The sequence below is a fragment of the Phalaenopsis equestris genome, unplaced genomic scaffold, assembly GCF_001263595.1.
Source record: "Phalaenopsis equestris unplaced genomic scaffold, ASM126359v1 Scaffold000507, whole genome shotgun sequence".
Taxonomy (NCBI): Eukaryota; Viridiplantae; Streptophyta; class Magnoliopsida; order Asparagales; family Orchidaceae; genus Phalaenopsis; species Phalaenopsis equestris.
Genome location: NW_018164947.1, coordinates 454,621 through 466,032, shown reverse-complemented (window position 1 = coordinate 466,032; position 11,412 = coordinate 454,621). Strand labels below are relative to the sequence as shown.

At 33.5% G+C, this 11,412-nt stretch overlaps 1 protein-coding gene across 1 annotated transcript; it reads left to right on the top strand.

Annotated features, from left to right (window-relative positions):
• The first annotated feature begins 561 nt into the window (after positions 1–561).
• Positions 562–10,272, top strand: LOC110028300 (RING-H2 finger protein ATL58-like). Its single transcript, XM_020730093.1, has 3 exons — positions 562–1,171; positions 1,269–1,354; positions 9,784–10,272. Exons 1-3 carry the CDS (start codon positions 965–967, stop codon positions 10,130–10,132), a joined length of 642 nt encoding a protein of 213 aa, XP_020585752.1. The 5' UTR covers positions 562–964; the 3' UTR covers positions 10,133–10,272.
• Positions 10,273–11,412: the final 1,140 nt, after the last annotated feature.

The following is an 11,412-nucleotide window of genomic DNA, read 5'->3' as shown; positions in this document are numbered from 1 at the left end:
CTTTGAACTAAATCAGGAGAAAAATGAGAGCTTTCTAGGTTTTTATTCATCGACCTCATCGCCGAAGCCAAAGTTTTATTGGACTTCGTATGCCGCAATTCATTGCCGCTTTTACTTTCGACGAGATAGCCTAACTCCGTGACAGTAGGTGCTTTAAATATAAATATTAAAATTAGGGTGTGATAGTTCTAAGTGCTATGTAATTAAATCTCCAATAAAAAAAATAGAAATAATAATAAGAAAAAAGTGAGTTCAACTTTTATATGCAAATTTACTATAAATAGAATTTATCAAATTCACGAAATCTTGTGGGTTCACGACGAAGAAGCAATGACAGAGTAAATCCATTTAATCAGTCTAACAATAAGATTTGATAAATCTTACTTTACACACGAAGAAAGTGGGGAAAAGAGACCGGATTAGAGGTGAAATTATTGAGTCTGCCCACCGCAAGCAGAGATACAAGGTGCGTCAATAAAAACTCATCTTTTATCTAAAAAAAAAAATGAATGTCAGTAGGCCTATTTTTATTATTATTATTATTTTTTTAATTTAATTGAGGGGCAGCACGCTTAACAGAATTAAGCGAGCTGCCCAACAGTTATATTTGTTCTAGCAGGAGTTACCGACCAGAAGAAAGAAGAAAGATTCATTTTTTTTCTAGATTAATTTCCTCCTTGGATAACCAAACTGGAAGATTCTCAGCATTACATCTCTTCTTTGAGACCCAGGCTTTTATATTTGTCTATCTTGTAATTTCATCTCTCATTTTGCGGACAGAATTTGCTTTCTTAATTTTTGATCAGTGCAGCCTGCATTTCTAAGTTTTTGGGGCTTTCTAGGGTTTTGTTCAATTGGTTTTTTTTTTGTATCAATTTGCCTTGATTTTCTTGAAGAATATTATATTTCCCATTCGTTTCTTTTTATCGGAAGTTTTCGTTGGGTTTTGTTGGGGGTTTTGGCGATGTCTTGTCATTCTGCAGATCCTCCTGGCTATTGCTCATCTTTCTCGCCCGATTTGAAGCTCTACCAGGCTTTCATCTTCTCTGTGCCAGTTTTATTCACGTTTATCATTCTGTTCTTGTTCTACGTGTTCTACATAAGGAGGAGATCAAGTTGGCAGTCTCTTAGGATGAGAACAACAAGCTTGAACAGGGAAGAGCGCCCAAGAGTATGTGTTTCTTTGTGCTCTTTACTGCCGTATGCACCTAACAAGTAATTGTTTTAGGTTTTCTCATGTTTCTCTTCGCCCTTTTCATAAATATTAGCCGTCGGAGATTGGCGTAACGAAAGAACTGAGGGGGATGCTTCCAGTGGTTGTTTTCAAGGAGAGTTTCTCGATCAGAGAAACGCAGTGAGTTGTCTTTTGTTGGATTTGATTTTTTTTTTAATTTCCAAATGATGTCACTAATAAGATTCTGTCTGTGTTTTGCATGAGTTATATCAGATGTGCTTTCTGGCTTTTTGATAGTTTTTGTAGTTGCAAATATGATAACATTTTTAGATTAAGTTTTGTGCCATTTTATATCAAATTTGATTTCTGGCTTATTATACTTTTTGTTATTGTAAATTTGATCTCGTAAATGTTACTTGTTTCTTTAAATTAATGTTATTTTGACACTTTTACATAAAAGTCTCTTCTTTCACTGGCAAATTACTGCATTTATGTAAAAAAGTTTCTTTGATTAGTTTAGTTTGCTAAGCTTCCTTTGTTAAGTTTTTTTTTGTGCTGTTTATTGTTTGGATAGATTTGTGTTGTTATTCAGTTTGTTTTAACATTCTTAAGTGTCCTAAGAAATTCAAGCTTAGGCTTAGGAATGTCTTGTGTCTGTTTGCTGAATATTTAAGCTTTAAAAAAGAATAATGTTGATCAGTCAGAAAATTTAATGTGTACTGATGAACACAAAAGTAGCTTTCAACTCAAGTTTAGGTCATTCTTTTTTAATAAGGAGGCCTACCATGCAAAATTCTCAATTTCTATTATAGTCAAAAGTTGTTATCATGTTCCATGTTTTCTGCAGGCAAACTAATTATCAATAATTTTTTTTTAACTGCATTCAAATACTTTACTAAAGATAGAATCTAAAATAGAAATAACAGCTTTTTCATGCACAAAGTGATGCTTCTCGTGTCTATTGTAAAACTTTCCTAAAGTCCAACACTAAAACATAATTAGCATAACTGCCCTATACATGTCTTACTAAATTAACTATTTGGCTGCTAGTAAATGATCGAGACAGTTAAATAAAATGCTTGAATTCTAGAGGTGCTTTCCAAAACTTTGGAAAATATGGTTGTGACTTATCTAGGGTTGCTATAATATCAGTTTCATCTTGTAGTTTAGTAAACTTTAATAAAATAATTGAAACAATTTGTCATGCTAACAACAACATATCTTGATTTAAGAAATAATTTATTGCCTATCAAACACAATGAGTTTTCTATCAACAATTCATGTTGGCATTATCAATAAAAATTATTTTTTAATTTACCTCTAACATCATTTTAGAAAACGTAGACCACGGAATAGCAATTTAAACAATTGTTATCACTTTGCTTAACATCTAAGAGGAATGTTTTTTGTTACTTGAAATGCTACCATCACATTCTTTATAATGTGGGTTAGCCAAAAGATGATGCAGAAGCCTCAGCGTGATTAGGATCAATATGCCATAAAACTATCACAGAACAGAAGGAAACACAGTACAGAGACTACCAAGATTTTTGTTGTTCAATTTGAGCCAAGTTTATGTCCATGGCTAAGAAGAGAGGATTCAATCCACTAATAAAGAAGTGAGTTGTAGTGAAGAAATAATGAGCACTCACTATCAATTGTCAATTCCCAAGTGTACTCATGCACAACAAACAATAATAATAAGTATTTTAAAACCTCATACCAAGAGATTACCTCATAATAAATATTCTTTTGGCATAGGTGCAGATGACAATCCTCTAGAATTCTTGTCATTGAGGGTGTTTGCAAGTAACAAGAGAGTTTTTTTCTTAAAATTTTCCAAGAGAACCATTCTTCAATATATTATTGTTTATGGAGCTTTTAGTACACGCCACCCAAGGTAACATACATATTCCAAAATCTATGTTCCCAAAAAAATTATGAATGCACCCCAATGTGCAGTTCAAGCCACGATATGGGATTTCTAATTCCAATTAGCTGCATTTTCTAATGCTATCTCCTTAATTGATAAGATTGTGGCAGTTTAGTTTGTCAAAATCCAACATATTCCAATCAATAATAAATAGATCATATGCAATAAAAATTGTCTTTTTTTGGGCAATGTGTGAAAGCTGAAAAATAAACACACATTGCATTTGTTTCATTATTTCCCTTATTGATTTAAAACTATGGCACAATCGGATCTCCTTTATTTGTTCCTTCCAAGCGGACCACCCTAAGCTTCCCAAGCCTCAAATAATTTTGCACCACATAATCTCAGCATGCCCAAAAATATACTACTTAAACTAAATTTATATGAGACACTTCTCTAACATAAATATTGTATAATAAAGTCGTGTCATTGAACCCAAATGTGCATCTTCCATTGGATTTTTTATACCTCTCATTTAGTTGGCTTGTTGCAGTGAATATCGTAATGATACATGTCATTAGGGTAGAATGTGTAACAGGAATGTGGTCCATATAATTACCTAAAATTTCCCATCATTTTGTGCCTTAATTAATTTTTAATTTTTGTTTTTTTATAACCGAGAAGCTAACTCTCCCATGTTTCCCCAAAATGTAATGCTTTGTCGGCCGTTTTTTTTTTTGTGTTTTGAAAAAAAGTGATGATTTTGAGATTTTAAAAAAATAATTTAAATATAAATATAACCTTTTTGATTTTTAAAAGTGACATTTTAATTTTAAAATAGGTGAGACCAAACGGGTCTCACATTTTAAATAGTTTAGATGATTGAATACAATGCTACAAATAATACACTTATCCCGAATAATAAATATATCACTTGTAATAAGGATTCAATCACCTAAACTAAAGAATTTGTGACATTCGTTTTAGTCTGCGAAATATTTTTATAAAAAGGCCAACAAGTCCTTGGTCCTCTTCCCATGTTTCTGAATCTGTTGAGAGTTAGATAGGGTTTATTTTATCTGGGTTTCTGGTTCTCTATAGAGGCAAACCCCTATAGTTAATTACATCTTAAATGATCGAAATCACTTAAGAATTAAGAAAATAAATCACTTAAGAAAATTCTCGATTAAGATCAGGTGATTTTGCTTTCAAGATTTCAAAGTTTAGGTTTTCACGGTTGGACATGGAAAAATCAAATAGTAATGACTCAAAATAGGAACAATTATTTAAGGAATCCAAAGGGAAAAAAGTAAGTGATATCACAGATCCAGGAGAAACCCCGGAGATGTCCCAACTATCCTATTGTTCGGCTTTATGTCTTTGAAGTGATGATTATTTGATATTTCAATCCTGCACATTATTTAGGATTTAGGACTTATATTTACACAATATCGGACTGTGCAAATAACCTATAAAGATAGGAGGATTTACACCGTACCGCACGGTAACCTCGGAATCCTAAAGCGTTAGGACTTATAATTGTACAACAGAGTTGTGCAGAAAGCCTAGAGAGTGATTCTATGGGTTGTTATTTAAACTAAGGAAAGTGATGGATGATGTGAAAATGTTTATGTGATGAGAAGATGTTTTGCTGCTGCAGATCCACCTGAAAGTTGTTCCTCGTTGCGCTGCCCATGCTGTTCACTCCAAACTATGAAAACAATATAACATGCTTTAAAATAAAATATTTTAAAGCATGTTATATTGTTTTCATAGTCTATTATACTGCTTCCCCAGCATGTTATGCTACTCTTTATAGCACATTATGCTCTTCTTTCAGTATGTTATATTGTCTTTTCTCTTTAATGTACAGTGCATTGTTACTTTTCTTTCACACTGCATGCTTAGTCACTTTGATACACTATGTCTTAGTTTAGGATAATCTAGTGGTTATGAGCATTTTCAAAACTAAAACTAAACCAGGAGGTGCTATTACGAGAAGTTTGGAGCGAACAGCATGGGCAGCGCAACGAGGAACAACTTTCAGGTGGATCTGCAGCAGCAAAACATCTTCTCATCACATAAACATTTTCACATCACCTATCACTTTCCTTAGTTTAAATAACAACCCATAGAATCATTCTCTAGGCTTTCTGCACAACTCTGTTGTACAATTATAAGTCCTAACGCTTTAGGATTCCGAGGTTACCGTGCGGTACGGTGTAAATCCTCCTATCTTTATAGGTTATTTGCACAGTCCGATATTGTGTAAATATAAGTCCTAAATCCTAAATAATGTGCAGGATTGAAATATCAAATAATCATCACTTCAAAGACATAAAGCCGAACAATAGGATAGTTGGGACATCTCCGGGGTTTCTCCTGGATTTGTGATATCACTTACTTTTTTCCCTTTGGATTCCTTAAATAATTGTTCCTATTTTGAGTCATTCCCATTTGATTTTGCTATGTCCAATCGTGAAAACCTAAATTATGAAATCTTGAAAGCAAAACCACCTGATCTTAATCGATAGTTTTCTTAAATGACCTCCAGTCATTTAAGATGTAATTAACTATAGGGGTTTGCTATAGGGGCTTGCCTTTATAGGGAACCAGGAACCAGATAAAATAAACCCTATCTAATTTTTTATGTTAGCTAGGGGAACTTGTTGGTCTTCTTATAAAATATTTTGCAGACCAAAACGGATGTCACAAATTCTTTAGTCTAGATGATTGAATCCTCATTACAAGCGATATATTTATTCTTCGGGATAAGTGTATTACTTGTAGTATTGTATTCAATCATCTAAACTATTTAAAATATGAGGCCCGTTTGGTCTCATCTATTTTTAAAATCAAAATGTTACTTTTAAAAATATAAAAGGGTTGTATTTAAATTATTTTTAAAATCACAAAATCATTCACTTTTTCAAATCACGAAGGTTAAAAAAAAAAAACGGCCGACAGTATTGTCGAGGCAATTGATTTTCTATATCAAGGGGTAGTATTAAAGCGAGATCTAGGTGAAGGCAAATACCCGAAGTTATCTGTGGATACATTATGGACGGTGAAAGGCTAATCATACTTTTCTTAAAATCATTTAGATACAAACATGAGGTAATGACTTTTATGAGGATGACCATCTAATTCCATGGTGGTACTGATAGTAATAGAAAACTATTTCAAGTAGTGAAGAGATAGAAATCATGATAGCATGAGAGAGACACAGAATCAAGGAGAAATTTAAATCATGAAGATGAAGAATTCAGATTTTGACTCATCTGGCCACAATATTATGTTTATGCATTGGCTAAGGTTGGAGGCAGGGTAGAATGCGGAAGAATAAGGGAACTCATGTTATTAAGCTGGATATCAATAATCGATAGAGGTTACATTTGACACAAGCAGAATGCAGCTTCAGCCGCAGGCATGGTAGCACAATAATGGGGCGGGGTGTGAGACAAGAAAGCAAATGAGCCTATGTAGGTGCAAAAGAGTGAACGAGCCTGCATAGTTGTTAAAGAGCACAGTGCCAGGCAAAGCACTGATTCATGTGACACGGATATTGAATTTCAAGAAGGCATTTCATAAAATAATGGGAAATATTGAGTTGATAAGAGAGTCGAGTGCCTAGAGCTGCAAGTCAGGATGTAGTGAGGCAAGTGGGATCACGAGCAAGATGCGAAACAAGCATTTTTGCGATCATGTTGTGTGCAGCGACAAAAGGAGTGTAGAGTTCATGGAAGGTGTGATGGGTGAAAAATGAACAAGAAGGCAAGCAAGGGTGCAGGGCAAGCTCATTTGCTGGGGAAGCCTTGTATGTGTGGCTTAGGAGCTGCGTAGCAGATTATAGGATGAGTCAAGCAAAGGAGAGCAATGCTTTAGATCGTCCAAACAATGTGCAAGGACACCAGTTTGGGGTGCGAAGGAGAGCTAGGGTGGAACAAATTTTGGGGATAGCAATGAAAGCCCTGGAGGGTTGAATACAAGCTCTAATTCACTGTTATGGGTATAAAATTGGATGATTTTACTTATTGAACAATGATTTCTGTTTAAAACTTACAAGACTGAATACAAAGAATGTTAAATTAGAGAATAATAGTTAAGGGAGATTAAGTATATTATTCCGAAATATATACTCTTTTAATATAATGATTTTCTAACATTATTTCTTGATAATCATCATATGCTAACACAAATGATGATGTGTTGGTTGGTTGGGGAGAGGATGGTATCAGGGACACGCCTCACATGAGGGGATAGTAGTAGGGACTTTTCTTCAAAGGATATGGACATATTTCCCATCCAATTTGTAACTGTTTCTCAAGTGGACAGATACTCATCCAAGGAATACCACCACAAACATTTTGAGATTGTTAACAAAATACTTTAAATTTAGCAACTGGCGTCAACGCGGAAAAGTAACTCTTAGTTCTCTATCCTTATTCCTCTTACACTTCCGTTATCTTCTTGAGATCTGATCAAAGAAAAAGATTTCATAAATTTTATCTTGTCATCTAGTTTTCTTGTTTATTCTTTTCTTTTTAAAGCTCCTCTCTTATCCTCAATTTTGGTAATTTATTAGCCAGTGAACTAGCACAATTCCCATGAGGAAGGGCTCAAAATTCAAGTTTTCACACTTGAGGGAGAATTGTTGCCTTAAGCATTTGACATGGTAAATAAACTTGAGTGCTCTTGCATGGATGTATCAATGAGCAAAAATATGTATTTGGGGAAACCTTAATAGCCCCCAACACAAATGTATGCTGAGGGCTCATTTACTTTTGGAAAATTGATAGAAATTTGCTAGGTCCATTATTTGTTTTGATGTTGGTAGAAAACAACCTTTATTTTGAACTCTGCAAATCCCCTTTATTATTTCGTTCTCAGACAAGAAATGAGTTAAAGGAAATCTTAGTTTTTCTAAAACATGTTTTAATAACCAAATCATCCATAAGAAGGAATGCATGGGGATCATTACAGCCTGTTTTTTGTCTTTATAAAGTTTCCCTTCGCCTTATCTGAAATTTAAGCCTCATCCTGATATCAATCAGCTTTATTTCATATATCACGTTAGGGTTTCCTTCAACTAGAACATATTCATTGACACTATGTAAAGTGTGCGAAGCATATTATTAGCCCAATTAACATAATTCAATATCAATTCAGGTTCAAAACCAGCATTAATGGGCATATTAATCAGATTAAACCCAGATTATAAGGAAATTAATTTGCACATTAATCAGTGAATGGAATTAGCGATGTGAATTATGATATTCTAAGTAGAGGGTAAAAATCTCACTACCCATCAGTGAGGGAGCAACAACAATAAAATGCAATAGCAAGGTAATTATTTCAATTCCATTGGAAACCTCAATAAACTATTGCCCCAAATTGCTATAAGTTTGATTCTTCAGATATTGTGCTACACAGACTGCCATTTTTTGTTCCATATATAAATTTAAGTTTAACTGCTCATGAGATATTCAATCTCTGAAACTGGCTATCAGCACTCATGTTAGCATGTTATATGACCAGTTCACTGTCGTTTCAACTTCTCAAGCATGGGTATTTCATGCCTGATCGTATATGCTCTCGTTTTTCTTCGGTGTTATTGATACTGCGAGATTGAAATACATGAAAGTTTCTCACCATTGTTTGTCTTAGGGAAAGCACTTTTGATTTTCATTTTTTTTAATATTTATTTTGCTTTGTTTATGTTTTCGTTTAAAATAAAGGACATTTACGTACACAAAACTTGCTATTTATACATCCACCCTCTTTCATCCATTTTCTAATTCTAGCTCAAATACAAAAATCCTTGATAAAACTCCAACACATATTTTTCATTTTTATCAAATTCTCAATAGTTTGATCATTGCACGCATAAATATATCGGTTTGGTAGTTCAAATAAATCACTTGGGTGGTTAATTTGTGAATATCAATGTTTCGGATGGTCTATATGTAATTATTCCTAAAAATAGAATATGTTTGGTAGGATATAATTTGCTTAGTTTTTTTAAAATAAAAATTTTTTGGCTGTTTTGAGTGTTTTAAAAGCAAGTTAATTCTTTTTTTTTAAATAGAAAACTTAATCATACAAAAAATGTACTAACCAAACACACAACAAAAAACAACAAACAAAAGTAATCTCAAACAAAACCCTTATTGTTTATTAATTGCAAACAAAAAAAAAAGAAAAATTTGTCAGATGTTATTTCAATTGTTTGTGTACAAAATGTGCTCTCCATTTCTCTTCCTATACATAATTAGAATAAAACTTGTGATGGTGGTGTTAAGCACCTAGAAGTTTAATTTGCATCCCTTGGGTGCCATATATTCGTCCCTTTTAGATTAGACCATGAAAATTGAAAATTCAGATTTTTCTTTTTTTATTATTTTTTTTTTAAGCGGTTGAGTGAGACGATACACAAAGCATTTCTGCTCAAACTCTTGACCTCGAAGAGACAACCATCTCCTTTTATCGCAGAGCCACTTTAACTCTTTTTCTTCTCTCATCCTATAAGTTTCCCTTTTGGTTTTAGGGATGGCACTGTATGTGTGCCCAAAATGTGTGGGATGGGATTAAAAATCAAACTGAAATAAACTGCTGCTACTTTTTTTAAAACCAGTTTCCTCAAAACTCCAGTTTTCAGAGCATGGTGGAATTAAAACCGTTTGATTTCATCTTCTGCATTTTCTTATTCAGAAACTAAAGAAATTTCATCTTCCAGATGTTCTGTGTGCTTGGGGGATTACCAAGCAGATGAACGGCTTCAAAGGTTACCTTACTGTGGGCACACCTTCCATGTGGATTGTATCGACCATTGGTTTGCCAAAAACACCACCTGCCCTCTCTGCAGAGTCTCACTAATTCCAGCGGGAAAAGTTGCTCCTGATTCTGTAAATCATGGAGATCAGGAATGGCAATTTTTTGCTGTTCTTGAAAACCTAGAACTGGATAATCAGAGAAACTATGATCTTGAATTCAGTGCTCCTGATATACCAAGAGAATTGGAAGATACTGATGGGAGATCAGTTGTGATTAATATTGAAGTTCATGAGGAAAATCCTAGAACATAGAGATTTGGTGTCTTATTGGACCGAATTCTTTGATGTTATATGAATTATTACCCTTCTAAGAATTGCCTTCAGCGCTTAGAATTAGTGCTTGTGTACAGAATTCCTGTGTGTTTGTGAAGCCAATTTAGTATGACTTTCGAATTATTGTCAAATTTTTATCAGAATTTCATCAGTAAATTGTTATTAAATTTTGTGTTTTCAACGCAAATATCAATTAGATGACTTTTTTAAGCATAAATTTTAAATATTTTTTTAGTAATTCATAATAAAAATAATTCATGTAAAAATTTGATAAAATTGTTAAAATAGGAAGTCTTATGTAGGGTTGAAAGTTGAAGTTTAAAAAATTTTTTTTTTTTTGAAAAATAAATAATTATATATATAATTCAAATTAATAATTTAAAAATTAATTTTTGCCTTAAACAATGATGCTTGCACGAAGAGAAGTATTTCAGAGACGCGTTGCAGTTGTGCAAATATGTCAAATCAAATCCAGGCTATGCAACATGAAAAAATTTTACATTCGGATTTTGGACAACGGCCCGGATGTAGTGGAGGAGTGGGGGAATATGACCTCCGCCCTCCTCGTTGCATTCAGGCCGTTGTCCGGACATCCAAAGTCTGCATGTAAAATTTTCTCATACAACACAGGTTGACATTGTAGTATAAAAGATACATACCATTCAATTCCTACCAATTTACATATCTAAACTTTAATTTTTACATATATATCACCTTATTTTCCATAAAAAAGATGCATTTCACCTAGCAAAATTAAAATGATGACAATTTTCATGTGATATGAAAAGATTTTGATGGCATAAATATAAAAAGCAAAGTCAAGGTATTAGATATATAAATACATAGAACCTGGGGGCTATGTATGTAAACGGCCTTCCATAAAATTTTGAGTTTGAGGCCTCATGTAAGATGATTCCTACATGCACTTGAGATAACATAAGATCTAAGAAAATCAAAGTATTAGAGTTTGGTCCTTCAACGGCAATGATACGAAAAGTCTGAGACCCTTTCTTACAAGCTACTAAATCATATAATGCAGGAGAAGCTACCGAGCTGCATGGGATAAAACAATTGCTATAATTTGCCTTTGAGTGCCTGTATGGACGTGACCGATTTAATTCTTTACTTGAAAGCGGATAAGGCTTGACCTATTGGACAATGATCTTAACAAACTTGGGGTCAATTCATTGTTGCTTGTGTGAGAATGTGTTATGTGATACAAGATAATAAATGATGCTTAATATATATATATATATGGC

What these genes read in the sequence shown, in the direction of transcription:
- LOC110028300 (XM_020730093.1), top strand. Translation starts at nt 965, where the DNA reads ATGTCTTGTCATTCTGCAGATCCTCCTGGCTATTGCTCATCTTTCTCG. An exon ending in ACAGGGAAGAGCGCCCAAGA is followed by an intron (nt 1,172 to 1,268) that starts GTATGTGTTTCT and finishes CATAAATATTAG; the next exon opens with CCGTCGGAGATTGGCGTAAC. An exon ending in TTCTCGATCAGAGAAACGCA is followed by an intron (nt 1,355 to 9,783) that starts GTGAGTTGTCTT and finishes TTCATCTTCCAG; the next exon opens with ATGTTCTGTGTGCTTGGGGG.